Source organism: Mucor velutinosus (genome assembly GCF_035048745.1).
Source record: "Mucor velutinosus strain NIH1002 chromosome Unknown tig00001553, whole genome shotgun sequence".
Lineage (NCBI taxonomy): Eukaryota > Fungi > Mucoromycota > Mucoromycetes > Mucorales > Mucoraceae > Mucor > Mucor velutinosus.
The window spans coordinates 1357098-1375319 of record NW_027041930.1 but is presented as its reverse complement, the minus strand read 5'-3'; the positions used below and the strand labels follow the sequence as shown (position 1 = coordinate 1375319).

The 18222-nt window shown below is 40.6% G+C and overlaps 8 protein-coding genes across 8 annotated transcripts; 2 read left to right on the top strand and 6 right to left on the bottom strand.

Annotated features, from left to right (window-relative positions):
* Positions 1-64: 64 nt before the first annotated feature.
* Positions 65-1501, top strand: ATC70_007812 (uncharacterized protein; the record flags this gene model as incomplete). The annotated part of the gene is made up of 3 exons (XM_064827069.1): positions 65-140; positions 206-844; positions 903-1501. 3 exons carry the CDS (start codon positions 65-67, stop codon positions 1499-1501), a joined length of 1314 nt encoding a protein of 437 aa, XP_064676126.1.
* An 817-nt stretch (positions 1502-2318) lies between these two features.
* On the bottom strand, positions 2319-3676 carry ATC70_007811 (uncharacterized protein; the record flags this gene model as incomplete). Its single annotated transcript, XM_064827068.1, has 2 exons — positions 2319-3553; positions 3613-3676. The coding sequence occupies 2 exons, from the start codon at positions 3674-3676 to the stop codon at positions 2319-2321; spliced, it is 1299 nt and encodes a 432-aa protein (XP_064676125.1).
* A 4591-nt stretch (positions 3677-8267) lies between these two features.
* ATC70_007810 (uncharacterized protein) lies at positions 8268-10373 on the bottom strand (the record flags this gene model as incomplete). Its single annotated transcript, XM_064827067.1, has 2 exons — positions 8268-10180; positions 10328-10373. 2 exons carry the CDS (start codon positions 10371-10373, stop codon positions 8268-8270), a joined length of 1959 nt encoding a protein of 652 aa, XP_064676124.1.
* Positions 10374-10574: 201 nt separating this feature from the next.
* On the bottom strand, positions 10575-12234 carry ATC70_007809 (uncharacterized protein; the record flags this gene model as incomplete). Its single annotated transcript, XM_064827066.1, has 5 exons — positions 10575-10889; positions 10942-11350; positions 11407-11524; positions 11581-11613; positions 11670-12234. The coding sequence occupies 5 exons, from the start codon at positions 12232-12234 to the stop codon at positions 10575-10577; spliced, it is 1440 nt and encodes a 479-aa protein (XP_064676123.1).
* A 240-nt stretch (positions 12235-12474) lies between these two features.
* AMS1_1 (Glycoside hydrolase, 38 vacuolar alpha mannosidase) lies at positions 12475-13604 on the bottom strand (the record flags this gene model as incomplete). The annotated part of the gene is made up of 4 exons (XM_064827065.1): positions 12475-12561; positions 12620-12692; positions 12766-12981; positions 13045-13604. 4 exons carry the CDS (start codon positions 13602-13604, stop codon positions 12475-12477), a joined length of 936 nt encoding a protein of 311 aa, XP_064676122.1.
* Positions 13605-13741: 137 nt separating this feature from the next.
* ATC70_007807 (uncharacterized protein) lies at positions 13742-14027 on the bottom strand (the record flags this gene model as incomplete). The annotated part of the gene is made up of 2 exons (XM_064827064.1): positions 13742-13898; positions 13960-14027. The coding sequence occupies 2 exons, from the start codon at positions 14025-14027 to the stop codon at positions 13742-13744; spliced, it is 225 nt and encodes a 74-aa protein (XP_064676121.1).
* Positions 14028-14796: 769 nt separating this feature from the next.
* ATC70_007806 (uncharacterized protein) lies at positions 14797-15989 on the bottom strand (the record flags this gene model as incomplete). Its single annotated transcript, XM_064827063.1, has 5 exons — positions 14797-15254; positions 15313-15536; positions 15587-15623; positions 15705-15836; positions 15908-15989. 5 exons carry the CDS (start codon positions 15987-15989, stop codon positions 14797-14799), a joined length of 933 nt encoding a protein of 310 aa, XP_064676120.1.
* A 311-nt stretch (positions 15990-16300) lies between these two features.
* On the top strand, positions 16301-18046 carry ATC70_007805 (uncharacterized protein; the record flags this gene model as incomplete). Its single annotated transcript, XM_064827062.1, has 6 exons — positions 16301-16923; positions 17008-17116; positions 17217-17403; positions 17468-17772; positions 17828-17940; positions 17995-18046. 6 exons carry the CDS (start codon positions 16301-16303, stop codon positions 18044-18046), a joined length of 1389 nt encoding a protein of 462 aa, XP_064676119.1.
* Between the last annotated feature and the right edge of the window lie 176 nt (positions 18047-18222).

Here is an 18222-nt window from a genome sequence, read left to right as displayed (position 1 = left end):
AGTATAAAAAGAGAATAGAAAGTGGACGGTATTTCTATCTATCTACTCTTTAATTTCCTACAACATGTCATTAAACGAAAAAACTGCCGACGTTGGGCTTAAGGAATTGGCCACTTCAAGCAACTCCATCTCAAGCACAGGTACCGCTCAAATGCCAGAGACTGTGTTTATAATAGCCTAATGATACTGACATGATCCCGATCAGACGTTGAGTTTGAGAGCAACAACTTCTTCAATAACATTGACAGAACACATGGCGCTTCATCTCTGATGACTTATTTTAATGTTGTGTGTGTTGTAGCTGGAACTGGTATTCTTGGTCTTCCCATGGCATTGCGTCAAGGTGGCTGGATTGGCTTGCTCATTCTGTTTCTGTCTTGGACCATGTCCACCTACACTGCCTCTATTCTGATCCGCTGCTTGTATGCTACCGACAAGGGCCGCCTCGCGACATACAAAGCTATTGCTACCACAGCATTTGGTGCTATTGGCGGATGGGTTACATTCTTCTTCAACACATGGATCATGCTCGGTGTACCTGTGCTATATCTTGTGCTCTGCGGAAGCAACATCAATGCTTTGGCAGCTGGTACGCCTGCTGAACTCGGTGCCACAACATGGACCATCATCTGTGCTGCTTCTCTGGCTATTCCATATGCCCTTGTCAAGACTATGAAAGAAGTTGCCTGGATGAGTGCCTTTGGTGTGGTTACTATCGTTGTTGTTGTCTTTATTGTCCTCATCATGTGTGCCATTGACAAGCCTAATCAAATTAATGTTCACCACGATGTTGTTATTTGGGAAATGTTCCCCATTGCCTTGAGTACCATTTCCTTTTCATTTGGTAGGCTTGTACACATATAAAAGTCTAGCTTGATACTAACATTGTGTATGATATCTAGGCGGCAATGTTATTTATCCTCACGTGGAAGCCTCCATGAAGAGGCCCAAAGACTGGAACAAAGTAGTCGCTGCTGGTCTCGCTACTTGTGCTGCCATGTATTACATTATAGCTATTTCTGGTTATTTGGTATATGGCGATGAAGCTGAAAGTCCCATCTACAATTCTATCCCTGACGGTGTTCCCAAGATCACTGGTATCGTCATGATTACCTTGAGCGTTTTAGTCAGTGCCCCGCTTTTGATGACCTCGTTCTCCTTGGACATTGAGGAAATGTTCAATATTACCGTTGAGCGACATGGCAAGGTCAAGGAACTCCTTATTCGTGCTGTTCTTCGTATCGTTACCATGGTTGGAGTCACTGTTATTGCCTGTGTTGTTCCTTACTTTGGCGCATTAATGTCATTGATTGGTGCCTTTGCCAACTGCACACTCATCTTCTTGTTTCCTGTCATCCTTTATCTTAAACTCACAGGCGTAAGAAACAAGCCTTTCTACGAGCTTGCCTGGTGCTTCCTCGTTTGTCTGATGGGTATTGTTGGTCTTATTTTCGGTACAATAGAAGCTGTCAAGGAACTCATTGCTGCTTATAGCTCTTGAGCGCTATACATTTATTGTATGAATACCCTTTTTTGTTTCCTTTTCTTTCACTTTTGTATTTATTTAATAAAACAGCAGCTCTTTAAACAACCTTTTATCATACAATGAAGCATAAGCTGTACCAGTTGTAAAGCTCATTGTATGATTCTACTGGCATATTTCACTGTTTCTCGTTTGTATATGGCAACTCTTTTATAGCTACAGACTAACTCCTGAAGTCCAGGTCTAATTCTAATTTGTAGAGAGCAGTATTACAGGGTTCAGCCAATACACTCATTTACACACGAATCCTTATAAAGTAAGTTGTAATACAAATGCTGGCTTACTTAATTCTTTATTTGATCTATTTGATGTTGTAATTAGAAGATGCTGTTGATTACACCAATGACGATACATTTGTCTCCGCCATTCTCACAGCCAAATTGTAACAATCAAGCCATGATTCAACAATGCATTACAGGTAATCTAATCCCCTTATGCTCCAGGATTCAAACTTTGATATGTTGAGATGACTAAAATATATTCATCTTGCAAAAAGCTGGTATGATCTAGCATTTATAGTTCAAGTCCAAAAGAACATTAGTGTTGAGACAACATCCAAAACTTAATTGATGCCAAGCTCCGCAGGATATTGAGAAGCACAAGAAGAATAGTGTGTATACTCGGCATTATGCGACACGAAAATAATGGGTATTAAGGATTAATATTTATTTAGATTGGTTGTGAAAAAAAGCTAAGGCGGTAAGTTTGATAAGCGTATTATATGTACAGTGGTAAAGAGGAGAGAGCTTTTTTTTGATTTATATATTCTCTATATCTAGAAGACAGCAATCAATTCCTTGATGGATTCCATGGTACCGAAAATAAGACCAACAAGACCAAGAAGCACAACGAGGAAGCACCAGGCAAGCTCGTAGAAAGGCTTGTTGCGGACACCAGTCAATTTGAGGTAGAATACAACAGGGAATACAAAGATGAGAACACAGTTGGCAAAAGAACCGATGAGAGACATCAATTCACCAAAATGAGGAACAACACAGGCAATAACACCAACAACAGCAATAGTAAGGAGACGAACAGTAGCACGGAGGAGGAACTCCTTGACCTTGCCGAAACGATCAACAGTGATGTTCATCATCTCCTCGACATCCAAAGCGAATGAGGTGACAAGGATAGGAGCAGCGAGGATGACATGTAGGGTGATGACAACGATAGCGACAATTCTAGCAGCACCATCGGGAATAGAGTTGTAGATAGGAGACTTGACACTATCACCATAGACCAAGTAGCCAGAGATAGCAGTGATCAAGTACATACCAGCACAGGTACTGAGACCAGCAGCAACAACCTTGGGCCAGTCGCGAGGTGTCTTCATGGAGGCTTCAACATGAGGATAAACGACATTACCACCAAATGAGAAACTGATAGTACTCAAGGCAATGGGGAACATGTCCCAAACAACAGCATCGTGGTGGACATTAATTTGATTAGGCTTGTCAATGGCAGCACAGATCAAACAGATAAAGACGACAATAAGTGTAGCGGCAGCACCGAAAGCACTCATCCAAGCGACTTCCTTCATTGATTTGACGAGAACAAATGGAATGGCAACAATAGCACAAGAGATAATGATCCATGGAACATTACCAATTTCACCAGCAGTGCCCTTACAAAGAGCATTCAAGTTTGTACCAGCTAAAACCATATACAAGACGGGAGCACCCAAAACAATCCAGGTATTGAAGAAGAAGGCGACCCAGCCGCCAACCCAGCCATAAGCAGCAGTTGCAACCTCTTTGTAGGTAGTCAAACGAGCTTTGCCATTTGCATAAAGACAACGGACCAAGATGATACCGGTATAAATGGACATGAACCAAGACAAGAAGAGAATGAAGACGCCCAACCAGCCGCCTTGCTTCAAGGCAACAGGAAGACCGAGGGTACCAGTACCAGCGACAACACAAACAATGTTAAAGTAGGCCATCTTAGATGAACCAGCATGTTCTCTGTTGACGTCAATGAATTGATCTTGGCCGTACTCGATCTCATGCTCTGTTAAATGCCATGTTAATAAGGTGATGAATGTACAATTGAATACAAATGATATTTACCACTGACAACCTCGTTGACAGACTCTTGATATTCGGCCTTCTTTTCGTTAAATGAAGATGTCATTTATATATAAAAAGAGATATAAAAGGGATAAAAAAGAAGATGTGGAATGAAGTGTCAATTTTCGTGAAATGATGAATCCCTTTTTATATGAAATTTGCTCTTGCAGTTCTTTGATTTCCTTTGGCATATGTGGATTTACCCTATCACCCAATAGTAAGCATAATGTCTATATTTAGGCAAGAGGTTGCTCTCAAAAAGTCATATGCTCTGATGAAAGCTTATCTTTTTTTATCGACAATCTCTTTCTATTGGATGTTAGCATCCTAAACGCAGATGGTCTGTATGCTGTGTACCACCAATGGAAGGTTTCTGAATTTATTTATTAAATGGTTGGTGTCGATTGCTTTTTCATAAAACACTAGGACTGAAAAAATGCTACATCTCACAACGTATCTGTCATTATCTGATCTGTGAGATCAGATATATGGCCTCCTCTTTCAGATATCTCATCTGACCGAGCAGGGATACCATGAAACCAAGATTGAGTTTTCTCACGAAAAAAAGAGGGTAGAGAGAATAAACAAATATATTCAGTACTACTTGAATCATGCCGAATCAATTTTTTGGTAATGACTCAAAAGTGAAGACTTGGTTTGATTAGTGCGTTTTTTAACACGGCGCTGCAATCGCCTGTGTAAAATTACGCTTTTCATTGTAAGGGAAACAGTAGATACGATCCGCTCCATCCCAATCTCAGCAGATGCCACATTAGAAGATGGAAAAAGCCCATAATGTGAGTTATAGGGTGATTTTGTTTGAATGGCATTTCTACCTATCCCACGACTGTATACAACAAGATATAGGTTCTGTTATCTGTTATCAAAAAAACACAACATTGTGTGAGATGAGATAATATGGCAGTATCGAATGCAACTTAATTAATACCGTTTTCAGTTTATGTTACATTGATTTGTGTTTGATTTCATCGTAACACAGTGATTCACTTAAAAAAGGGCTATCCACGTAAAAATATAATGTCGTGCGAATTACTATTCGTGCTGATACACACCACCAAGATGAGAGAACAACACATATGCAGGGCCATAGAATAAACTGCTTGAAACTGGGGTAGAAAAAGGGCTATTTCGCTTACATGCACTACCAAATGGACATCAAGGACCGAATCAAATTTTTATTGTCTGATCCAAATGCAATTAGTTTGTATCTCACTGTAATGTATGATGCAGCTTTCCCACGTTTGAACATTACCCCACGAAATATCGTTCGTTTTGGCACGGTGTTTCGTATATGCCTCGTCCAAATGGAGTCAAAACGCAGTAAAAAAAAAAAAAAAAAAAAAAGGATGGCAACTTTCTCACCCTCAAAACATCTTGTCAAGAGAACATCATCGTATCATCAAAATTCCCATAAGAAAAAAGAACAAAAAGAACGCACGTTTATTTTTTCCTGGGGAAATCATTGCGTGGTGTTACATTTTTCACTGATCGAGAATACTGAAATGCCTCAATCAAGGGTTATACATGTTCATGTGCATACGTGTACATAGAGGCATCATACGATAATGACTGATAAAGCACTGATTTACACCTGCACTACTAAGCATATGTTCTACATGTCCACTGATTAAATGCTTTATCTATTTATACATTGGACAAGCTAATTTTCTTACCCAAAACTCTGGTTGAAGCATGGTATGTACCAAGGGCTTTGCAACAAAATGGTAATATGTATGTACAAAACTCTTTGTATTGCGCGAGTTGATTAGCAAGCATAACATGCCATCTTTTAGTAAGTGAGCCTATACAAACAACAAGTAGAACATATATCTTCTGATTTCTTGTTACAATAAATAGAAAGTGGATTTGATTAGAAATCATCACAAGTTTAGTCAATTCCTTGTGGATGAGGCGTTGAAATTTGTCATGTTTCTTATCAACCGAGGTATGCTCGCCAAACTCCAGATTACCGTACGATAGCTACACGTCGTTTTGTCCACATCCGAAACTACGCTACAGCAAAGAAGCCTTTTATGAAATATAACCTGTAGTATCCCTTTAGTATGATTTGATCTGGACATATTACTCTCACTATAGCTGCCAAACTGTTCAGGGCACAATATCAGGGCAGGAACATGTCAACCCCGCTTGATCCTCTTCAGATTTGTTGACATCCTGCAGCATTATTGCAGTTGGTTGCGCCATTGCCGAATCCCATCAATGATCTTCTCAGGGCAATGGTCGAAGTTGTTTAATTGCACTTCTCCGATAAACTTCTCTGGATGTTATGCTGATACCATCGTGTGATTAGAAAAATTCAGAAAAAGTAGAGAACCCAATCATATCCTTTCAAAATTTTAATGAATTGTGTGCCGTACACGGTTAATAAAACCACAGGCAAAGCGGGGAATGGGGAGGAAGTTTGGGAGAGAGGGGCTTAGCCCGTCCACCAAGAACATAACGCATCTAATTCAACACTTGATAGCATTGATTTATAGGAGGGGTTTACCGTAGCGAAGCCAAGGTGCAAAACCACAGTATTCAAGCAGCAAGTTCGGTTACTCATTTCCATTATTAATAAGCTTACCAACAACATAACATATCAAAATTTGCATGAATTAGCTTTTACCAAAATCAATATGCATTCTATTCAAATTAAAAATTGCACAAGCTACAAAACTGCCCCTCCAGTAAACTACAGCTACCAAAGATGTGATTTATGCCGTGTAGATAAACTCTATAAAGCAATACATAACCAAATTTGACAGCTTTCAAGCCTTCTTATCTTGACATGTAGACCTTTATGAGCCACCGGAATGACGCCAAACAATTGTACTTGAGTAGTGGTAACTTCCTGACACCTTTGCTCAACTTTTTGAGCCAAAAAAAGACATAGCTAAAAATCAACCAAAAAGCATGAGGGATACCTCATGGTTTTCATCGAAAATGCCCTTCGGGGTCGCTGTCAGAGTGGTTTTCGCACCTGAAGCGTTTCAGTCGTGAGCTGCGCAATCGAGACACAAGGGTGCCCGCGCGGAGAGATAGCCATTAAAACTATCTTCACTGAAGTTACAATCTTGAAGTCTATCCGGTCTGGTTTCGCCTGGTAGTTTGTGTTGGGACAAACATCTCCCTCCGTCTATAGTTGTTATGTAGTTATTATCACTCTAGTTTTCTCTTGCAAGTCACTTTGTTTACATACACTTGTCTCGTATTTTGATACATTTAAAGCCTTTATTGGGCGCCAGATTACTAATAAAGTCTTTAATATTATCCACCAAAAAAAAAAAAAAAAAAAAAAAAAAAAAGTTTTCATCGAAAATCAAACGATCGCATTTTTCACCTCTAAAATAGAGATTTTTACTATGGTTTATACTAATTCAAAATGTTTTCTCTCGACCCAAAGCAACTTCTGAAACCACTTTTATGAGGCTTTCATATGCAAAATATGGGTATTTTCGCTAAAAACCTCATTTCAAATTTTATTAAATTGCTCAATAGTTTCAGTCAAAACACCTATTACAGTTAGCACCATTGGAAGCGCCTTGAAAAGTACTTCAAGAATGTGTTAGGAAGCGTAGGGTGATTATCGCAGTTTATATAGTCGAGTATCGCAAAATAGATTTAAAAAGTCGAAAAATTACGAAATCTGTCCAATCTTGAACAAAAAAAAAAAAAACTGAGTTTGAATCAATTTTGGCGGGCGTCGCTGCTGCTGGCTGGCCCAAATGCCTTTCTGATGATGACAATAATGATTGCGATATTGATTAACTGGGGATTATAGAATTATTGAAAGAACAATTGCTTAGCCCGAATACTTTTTTTTCTTGGGAGTTTTTCCTTATAAAAGAGGTGTATTTTGCAATGACAATATCTCAAAAACGTCGCTGTAGCTCTTGCACAAGTCCTATATTTGCGCATGACCAGCTTTATGCGCCATCTGATTAAGAGCACCTGCAGCAGCGAATGGTATGGCAATTCTACTATTAGAAAACTGAACTTTCCTTCACATTGTCTCAATAATATGCTTCGCTTGATATCAGCGTAAGCAAAAAGCTCCTCTCCTCCTCCTCTTTGCTCTGATATGGCCTTTCTTTTACTAATAATGCATTGTTTAATGCCTCCTTGATATGCCAAAAATTTATTATATCTGATTTAACTGTCTTTGACAAGAGCCCGCAGGTCGACGCCCACATTGAGCGTAGCAAGATAGATCGGCTGCTAGTAGATGATATACAATATACATCTTGATCAAGAAGGGTGAAAGTGCAATACAGTGATTTCTTTTTATTCATTTTTATTTCTTTTTTGAATTTATTTGTACATGATAATTCTCTTTTTTTTTTATAAATATCTATTTACATCTACTGGAGGTTGGCTATTGTTGTTGTTGTTGTTTAGCTTGATGGGATTGAAAGTGAAGAGGGAGCTTTTGTTGTGGTAAAAAGTATATAAGAAAAAAAAAGGGGGGATTTGCAAAAAAACATAAAAGAAAAAGATTAACGAATAAAAGAAATGTTTAGTTTTGAGAGTGGAAGGAAAAAAAGTAACTTGTATAAATCTATAATAATGATAAGGAGAGAAGAAAAAGATTGAAAAAGAAACGGATAGAATAGAGAGTATGATCCAAAAACTTAGAACCAACTGGTCTTGGTTTGGTATTGAAGAGGAACATTACCACCACCATTGTTGTTATAGCTGTTGTTATTGTGAGAGGGACGTCCACCGCCCAAAGAGGGGAAACCAGAATCACGAGAAGGAGCAGGAGAGTTCCAGTCATTGTTGGACTTTCTGTAATCTCTACCACCAAAGTTGTTGCCTCCACGGCCACGGCCACGGCCACGACCACCGAAGGAGCGGGTTTCTCTAGCAATGGATTCCAAGAAACCAGGGATCTCTTGATTAGCTTCCTCCAAAATGTTGATTAAATCATTGACAATATTCTTGTTGCCACGATTGAAGAAGGCAGTAGCTAAACCAGTGTTACCGGCACGACCAGTACGACCAATACGATGAACATAATCATCGATATCAGTAGGCAAATCATAAGAGATGACATGAGAGACATTAGCAATATCCAAACCACGAGCAGCGACAGCAGTAGCAACCATGATGGGAGTACGGCCAGTCTTGAAGGACTCCAAAGCACGCTCACGTTCACGTTGGGTACGATCACCGTGAATAGCAGTAGCAGGGAAGTTGTGGTCCAACAAAAAGTCAGAGAGAGCATCAGCCATGCGCTTGGTTTCAACAAAAATCAAGCTGAGACCGACAGCTTCATTGGAGTGGAGGATGTCAAGTAAGACAGATCGCTTGTCCTCATCTTCAACGTACTCAACCTTTTGGGTAATGTTCTCGGATGTGGAACCGACACGGCCGACAGACAAGAAGATGTAATCCTTCAAGAAATCACGGGCCAAGTATTGGATATCGCGAGGGAAAGTGGCAGAGAACATAAGGGTGGTACGATCTTCAACAGGAGTCATGTCTTCCTTTTCAACAATACGTCTGATTTGAGGTTCAAAACCCATATCCAACATGCGATCAGCTTCATCCAAGACGAGGAAACGGATGAGAGAAAGAGAGATACGAGCACGCTCAATCAAATCGACAAGACGGCCAGGAGTAGCGACCAACAAATCACAACCACGTTCAATGTTACGGATTTGAGCGCCAATGTCAGAACCACCGTAGACAACGGCAGGCTTGACCCAAGAACGGTAAGCAAACTTCTTGGCTTCATCATAGATTTGAGAGACCAATTCACGAGTAGGGGCGAGAATCAAAACTTGAGGGTGAGCCTTGCGAGCACGGTAGCCACGAGACTCCTCTTCAGCAGGAGGGGAAATGGGGCCCTTTGAGAAGAGTTCAGAGAAGACGGGGAAGAGGAAACCGCCAGTCTTACCAGAACCAGTTTGAGCACAGGCCATCAAATCTCTACCAGCATCAATGATAGGGATAGAGTACTTTTGAACAGGAGTAGGGGTAGTATATCTGGCCAATTCAATGTTGCTCAACAAATGAGCGTCCATAGGAGGAGAGGTGAAAGTGGTGATACATTCAGGGCAATCATGACCACTGGCTTCAACAGGAATGTCATCATACTTTTCAAAATTGATACCAGTGTGTTGAGTGACAGCATCATCTTGAGTACCAAAGAGATCCTTTTCAATACGAGGGTTACGGTTACCAATGTGGTGAACACCATCCTTCCAATAACCTTGAGTTTCATCACGACGTTGGTAGCCGGAATCTTGACGGTTGTTGCGGTAACCACCATAAGAGCCACGCTCATAGAAATCAGAGCGTCCTCCGCCACCATATCTGTTACCACCACGGGGCATATCTGAATAGGAAGAGTTCCATCCACCACCACTGCCGCCAGCACGTTGGCTGCCATTACCGTTCCAATCATTCCAGCCGTTGGTTCTAGGAGGAGCAGCAGAAGGCTGACTTTCATTGTTACTTTGGCGATTAGCTTGATTTCTCAAGTGAGGAGGGACATAACGAGAAGCAGGTTTGCTGTTGTTGTTCATGCTCATACCAGCTATAAAAAGTAAGAGTTGGTTAGTATACATGCTCTGATTTCAGTGAGAAAAAAACATGTCGTTTGAAGGCCATTGTAAAGTACAAATCACTCCCACATGTCAGTCTCCCCCCCCCCCTTTGACTCCAAATGTCAGTCTGTATTTACCAAATTGCTGATCTAAGCTTCCTGTGTTTGATGATCCATTGTTCATAGTTTTCTTGTTTATAATGAAAAAAAAAAAAGAAAAAAAAAAGAGAAGAGTAGAAAAAGGGAAAAAAGCTACGCCCTTCTTCTCGCTTCTAGTTGTAGAGTAGCTTTTTTTTTTTTTTTTTTTTTTTTTTTTCCTTAGTTCGAAATCCAAATTAAGGTATCAAACATAAAAAATTTTATTAGCCAATAACATGATAACAGTTCACTGCGCCACCCATAGGTATTTCTTTTGATTTCTATTACTATGCACTGTAGTGGACGCATGCTGCTCAAGCAGACACTTCCAGAAACGCACACTCTTGAAATGATCACAAAACAGATAGACGTTGTTACTGCCAAATGTGAGCACAATGCCATGTTTCTTGCCTAGGTAGATTTCTTCCTTGATGTCGTCTGAGGGATTGATGTCAACATGGTTTAGTCCCTTCAGATGGAACTTGTCGACAGGAGCACCTCTTTCGTTCAGTCTTAAGACGAGTTGATTGGATTGATAGGTGACCCAGTATCTGTTCCATGACTATCGAGTAGCATGGTTAGCATAAATCAAATTTGGCTAGACAGATACTTACGGGATGTGTGCCGCCCTTGACGTAGAATGTCAAATAGTCTCCTGCTTGACAATAACGCAACACATCCTGATCTATAGGCGTGCGCACTTCCTCTTCATCGTCGGCCTCTTCCTGCTCCTGCTTCTTGCCAGCCTCTTCCAGCCAGAATGCAATCGTCAGTTCCAATGCTACAGAGGTTGATGTATGGATAGAGTATCTTCCGATGCCCTTGTTAGCAAAGCTTGATAATGGATCCGCACCAGAGTCCAGCACCAATTGCCCCTGATGCACTTCTTCTTCCTCTTCATCATTCTCCTGATCTGCTAGATCCAGTCTTGATCTAAATGACTTGAGGCGGTTCACAATGGAATTGCTTGAAGACGGCTTGATACAGAGATCACATTCTACTTGGAAACGTCCCTGAACGTTACTAACTATGCTATTAGTGGCCTCTTCCCTATGCTTGGGCTATGTAATCATCCTTACAATGACAGGGCTGCGCGAGGATGTGCTGCACTGATACCTTTGGCCACCCGTTTCATGACACCCATGTGTGTTTGTGTTTGGTTATTGGTGACCCTCATGTTCATGGTATAGTGATAATCTACATGACATGTGAGTGTCCATGATATCATTTGCATAGTCGTGTAGCGCACTTACTCTTTGCTGATCCAACGTTTGTGACCTGTAATACTATATTCCAAGGTTACTCTAGTGAGGATGGTACTACTTTGTCCCTGTCTACTTACTGCGGCAGTGAAGCGTCAGCTTTTGATCTAGTGCATTCGGTAACAGCGAGCTGGAGTATAAGATGTCCTCTTCGTCATTGTGCTCAAAATCTGACAAATCCATCATCACTGCTTTTCGTTGTTCCTCCAAATTAGACAGCCATTTCTGGATGGACTTTCCTACCCAGGTAGTAGCTCTTGTAAGCCCGTATCGAGACGAGGACGATTTAGATCCAATGGAAATAGCATTTTCCACGCTGGGTAGACTGGGCAAAGCACGGTGAATCAGCTCAGTATCTGTGATGATGGTTAGGTTTGGCATGGTGGATGATTTCTTGGGTGGCGGTGTAGGTGGAATGGAGGCAGTGTCCGCCAAATGGTCGTTAGAGTCAAACAAAATGGTGGCCTTTTGCTGTTGTTGCTGAGGAACGATTTGGTGCCAAATCTTCTTTGCATGAATGGATGACACCTTCTTGGAGATGAAGTCGGTAATGGAAGGTGATTTGGGCGTCAATTTTCTGTTATAATTTTGCTCAGGGCCCACAGCGCTGGTCTTCTTCTTGAGTGCAGCAGTAAGGGATAGCATTTTGTTTTTTGGAGAAGAACGATGAAAGTAAAGATCCATTGGTTTGAATGAAAAAAGAAAGGTCTAGGTACAAAATATTAGTTTTTATTATAAATACGTAAATAAGAATCAGACATTCTTTTAGCTATAAATTTCCGATTTCTGTGAGAGAGTGAGAGAGAGAGAGAGACAGAGAGAGAGAGAGAGAGACAGAGACAGAGAGAGACAGAGAGAGACAGAGACAGACAGAGCGAGCGCTGTCTAGTTGACAATTTGATTATACTCTGGATTACAGTCGACTTGGACACTCTTGATGAATGCTTGAATGCCATGTTGAGGAGCAGACCACTATGAAATCCTTCCTGTTAGTTTCAAGCAGGCCATTCTTTCGCTGATACACGCTTACATCAATAGGCCCTTTTGACCACTCGGCTGTTCCAGACTCTATACTTCCATCCCACAATCCAAATTGCACTCGTCTAAATAAAATGAAATATGTCAATGGAGAATTATACTCGGATTCATGCCAACATGTTGAGCAAACAATCTTACGCTGGTTGGGATGGGAATTTGCATACACCGGTTGCATCGCATGTTTCGCTCCTGATTCTAGTGCGCACAACTTTGTCGTCTACAAGCCATTCGATTCTGTCAGGCTTCCAGTCAATCGTGTACTTGTGAAATGTAGTGTCAATGTGGCCACCCTCGACCTTGTGAATGCCGCCATTGACATTGTATTCCTTGGACTGGCCCCAAAAGTAGTTGCTCCTGTGTAGCAATGGGACATTTAGATGGGAATACGCAGACAGCATGCGAGCTTCTTCTACTTACTGCACTAGATCCTTATCTCCTCCCAGGAACTCAAAATCAATCTCATCGCCTCCATCTGCCATCAAAATGAATGCAGTAACAGCACCACCCGTTCCTGCTGAGCGCAGTGTAGCCGACACTCTACCATAGCGCATGTAGCTCGTGGCATTCAGTGTAGGTCCTCTTCCTCCAATTTCGTTGTAGGGCAAGTTGTTCTGGTCATGCATTCGAATGTATTTGCTAGGCGATAACAGATGAAACTGAAGGCCATTGCTAATAATGTCATATGTATCCTGCATACTGTTCTCCACTTGCCATCCAGTGGTGTCCTTTGAGAAGTCGGTTCTGTGGTTCTTGCAGACAGTCTTTTGCTCTCCACTGGTCGCAATGTACTCTGGTGGCGGCAATTGGTGTCTGTTGACAGCAATTCGGTTGGTGGGTACGGGCGCATACATGACACTGGATACAATGGCCTGATCATCCAGCTCGGATTGCGTTGCATCTGGCTCTGGATCCTCGACATCTTGCGCCAATGCAACTGTGATGAAAATCAGCAAAAACAGGCTTCTGATGAGCACCATCTTCTTTACGCTTTTGAATAAGTAAAGTAAAATGAACAAAGAAGAGAGTTTATTTCATGGCAACATGGAATATAAATACAAATGTATCAACAACACTACGGTTTGTTTGTTAGGTTACTGAACGCGGGGAAATTCCATCAATCCTCTTCTTCATGTTTATCTTGTTGAACAGGGAAATAACGGCCAAATACTGGAATTTTACTCAAGACATCCTTTCTGGCTAGAGGTACATCAGAGCCAAACAATGCCAGAGCTGCTGCTGTGGCAGCTCCCCAGACAGCCATAGTAGGAGTTCTATAAAAGAGACGTGAATACTGATGCCGCTTGTTTGATTGCTGTAACACAACACGCTTACGCTCGAATGAACTTGCTAGGTGTGATGAATTTAAAGTGAGGTTCAGAATTGATTTGTGCGGCAACCATTGCTGGTGTTGTTGTAAGATAATGCAAGCGGAAAAAAAAGTGTAGAGAAATGGTGAGTGGAAATTCGCCTCTCTTGTTGCTTTGCTCCACCCTAGCAATTCACCGAGCCTTTTTTTCATCTACGTAAGCAAATGAACACACACACTTGAATGTCTCACTCTGTGAATTTTGCATAAACTCATGGCTGTGAGAGATCCCAGGTCAGATATTCTGACTAGTTTGTGGTTGCACAACTTGGTGTATTTATATAGATGTTCATTTACTGCCAATATATGGCGCAGATATCAGAAAACTTGCTGGCAATCAGTTTGTACAGTCGTCTGAATGCACCGCTGCCCTTGTTTAACCTATTCATTTCAATGGTGATCAAATAAAAAGCTGCTAAATTATCTATCAATTAAACATTTCGAAATAACGTTACACCTCGTCATACATTTATAATTAAATGACCAGATCAAAATGCGAGAAATGAAAGCGAATTTGGATCTAATTTACCGTCTAGAAGCATCGGTGCTATCTATAATGAATGCTGTATACAGTGCTGCCCATTCATGTGCAAGTAAGTTATTGCATTATAGAAACGAGAAAGAGGATCTATTGCTGGAAGGAACTGTCATCATCTACACGAGTAAACAACAATAACAACAACAACAAAAAAAAAAAAAAGCCTGGGCTTGAGTCGGGTTCGTTGTATATCATATATATATATATATATATACGGCTCCCTGAAATTGTTGCCATCCTAAAAGACTCTCCTGATAATGTTTCTTTATTTGATGATTTGCAACACCAAATCATCGTTTAACAGTCGATGTTTACTATGAACAGGCACTGTATTTGCTCGAATCAAATGCTGTTGTTGTTGCTGAAATGAAGATGATGTTGATGCGGCTGTGTTTATATGAGATGATGGGGTTAATTTGGCATTGCTGTCTTGTTGCTGCTGTCGTTGATTTCGAGGTAAATGGAAGTGCTCCTGATGCTCAATTAAGAACTGAACGACACGTTGTGATAGTTTGTACTGAGATGGGTTCATTGCGTGTTCTGGATTCAATAAAATGCCAGGGGTAAAGACGGATGCGAGTGACATGGAGCTCATTTTGGTGTATTTGGCATATCTGCTAAACAGCGCAAGGAGATCCAGCAAGTAAAAGAGTAAGTATTGATTGACAGGTGGTAATTGCTCGATCAAATTCTGATAGTGCTGTATCATCAACGCAGTGGTGGCTAACATAATCAATAAATGAGTTGCACTGTGCATGCATCATGTCCAGAATTTACATACGCCCATCAATCTGATCTACATCGATATGCGGTTGCTGTGCTGCTATACTTCGAAAGGGCTCATACAGCGAAAATATGATAACGGGCTCTGGGAGATAATTGAGGAAACGCCTCAAACAATTGGCAGCATCATGAACTGTGTACCCGAGTCTTCTCCAATTCAGGCCTATGCCAAAATCAGATGATGAGTTGAAATGCTGTTGCAATTCGCCTACTCTTTTGGCACTTTAGAGAGAGTGAGCAACACATTCTATAGTAAGTAGATCACTCTTTACCTGCCACTCTTTCGAAAGACGCCTTCCACGTAAAGACCTGTATACATTTACATGATATTACAATTTGAAATTAATGATCTGCATGTACTTTAGGTATTACACACACACAAATACATACCTTGATCTTTCAAGTAGGCACCACATTTGGCTACAATAATGGGTATAGTGCCAATAATAGAATCTTTATCTTCATAAGCTATTAGTGTATTGGCTACTTGGAGACTTTGATAGAGGGGCACACCAAAGACATCTGGCAGTAGTTGTATTAAATGTCAGAATATAGATTTGACAAAATGTGTTGCTAGCAATGATATCAAGTACCTGGTGCCTTGGTATTTTTCTCGGTATGCATCACTTTTCTTAACCAATTCTTGATTGAGGGATTATTTACAGATATCTCCATGATGTTGGGAAGAGAGGAAAAGATAAAGAAGAGAGAGAGAGAGAGAGAGAGAAAGAGAGAGAGAGAGAGAGAGAGGACATGATCGGGGCTCATTTCATTCATCAGTTTTAAGCTATAGCTTTGAGTGTGGGTGGATACACACAGAAGCTAATACCAAGTTGACTACTTGGTACACGCTTTTGTGTAATCCTCCTTTTTTTTTTTTTCTTAATTCCCTTTCCCTCTCTTTCTACTCTTTCCTCTTCCTCTCCCTCCTATTCTCTAGCAGCAGTATATACGTTATATTTGCGCTACCCATTTTGTATAATTAGATGGATGCTCAAAAACGGCATTCAGTAATTGAACGTATTCAAGAACAGTCGTCATTTACTATATTTCAGCCAACCTTTTTCAGTTCCTCATTCGAGCCAGAATCACTTGAAGACTTTGATTTCGAATCTGCACCTATGCATCACTTGCCTACTACAAAAGAAGACGATGAACAGGACCCCATTCATCAATCATCAGGCCTCACATCGAATTCAAATGTCACTAGCTACGCTAGTACAGCGCCCATCCTTCAGCAACAACATCAACAATCTTATTCCAAACACGAGCAAACTTTAACCACAGCCACAGAGGAATACAGCCTCAAAGCAATCGATCCAAAGAGAAATTCAATGAATGATACAACAGAAGGATCAGACACTGGATTATCGGCAGCAGCGGCAGAGGATTCCCAAGAAACTTTAAATTCCAAGCATGTATCATTACAGCAACAAGAGCAGCAGCCTCGGTATGTATTAAAGAAGCAACCTTATCGTAATTATCAAATCTTCCCGGGACATACAAGATTTCTTCTTGGTGGAAGACTGGTGACAAGTAGAGATTATCGGGCCTTTGTTGCTGCATTATTCATATTGATCTCTCCTACTGTGTTATTTGCTATTTTCACGTATGTAAAAAAAGACCCCACATGCTCAGTTGATTCCAATGATATCATATTCATCATTGTTTATTTGTTTGGGCTTTATTACAGATGTCCATTCTTATGGAACCAGGCTCATCCAGCTTTGCCCATTGTGTTTGCTTATCTCTTTGTGCTTGCTTTTGTCTCAATGCTAAAGACGTCTTGGACGGATCCAGGGGTAGGTTTTTTTTTTTTTTTTTTTTTTTTTTTTTTTTTTTTTTTTCTTTTCGGAATCTCTGTCGTCAGCAGCAACAACCACTGATCTATTGAATCAATAGATTATTCCTCGCAATTTGGATCCAATCGCTCAGGATATTCTGGATGAAAGTGCAAGTGTCGATTCAGAAGCTCCACCCAAAGAAATTTGGATCAAAAATACATCCTATTCACTGAAATACTGCGATACATGTATGATCTACCGTCCTCCTCGAGCAAGTCATTGTAGACAATGCAACAACTGTGTTGGTAAGCAGGCAAACATATGCAGTTCTTACATGGTTTGTAAATGTACCAACAATCAACACGGTAGAGTTTGAGGATCACCATTGTGCTTGGTTGAACAACTGTGTAGGCAAACGCAACTACCGCTCATTTTTCACATTCATCACAAGCTCTGCCTTGCTTTGCATATTTGTCATTTGCTCAGTCGTTTATGAGTTGCTGTTTATCTCGAGAAACCAAGTAGATCAACCAGCAAGTTTTGGCGAGGTGTTCTCACAAGCGCCTGTAAGCTTTGTACTTTCCATCTATTGCTTTGTTTTATTGTGGCTGGTTGGTGGACTTACCTTGTATCATTGTTCTCTTGTTCTTCGCGGTGTTAGTACACATGAGCAGGTACATGGATATAGCAAGTAAAAGGATAACAGAAAGGCTGATCATTACAAAATAGATAAGAGCAGATATCATTAGAGCAAAGTATCCTGAATTACGTGCGAATCCTTACAGCAAGAGCAGCCCATTGAAAAATATGATTCAGGTCTTATGTCAGCCTCAGCCCAAAAGGTACAATCATTTCAACTATTCATGATCAACTTGATAATAACGTGTTTACTGTAGTTATTTGCGACGTCGTAAAATGGCTGATCCAATAATCGAAAAGCTTTCTTAATCATCACCCACTACCTTGTATACCTTTTATTTTAATTTCAACATACCTGATGAGCTGACATGTCAATGACAACATTGCTCGTCTATAGAACACTAAACTTTGTTTTCTTTTACTTCTATTTCTCTCTACTATTACATCTACTATCACTATTTCATTAAATTATTGCCACCACCACA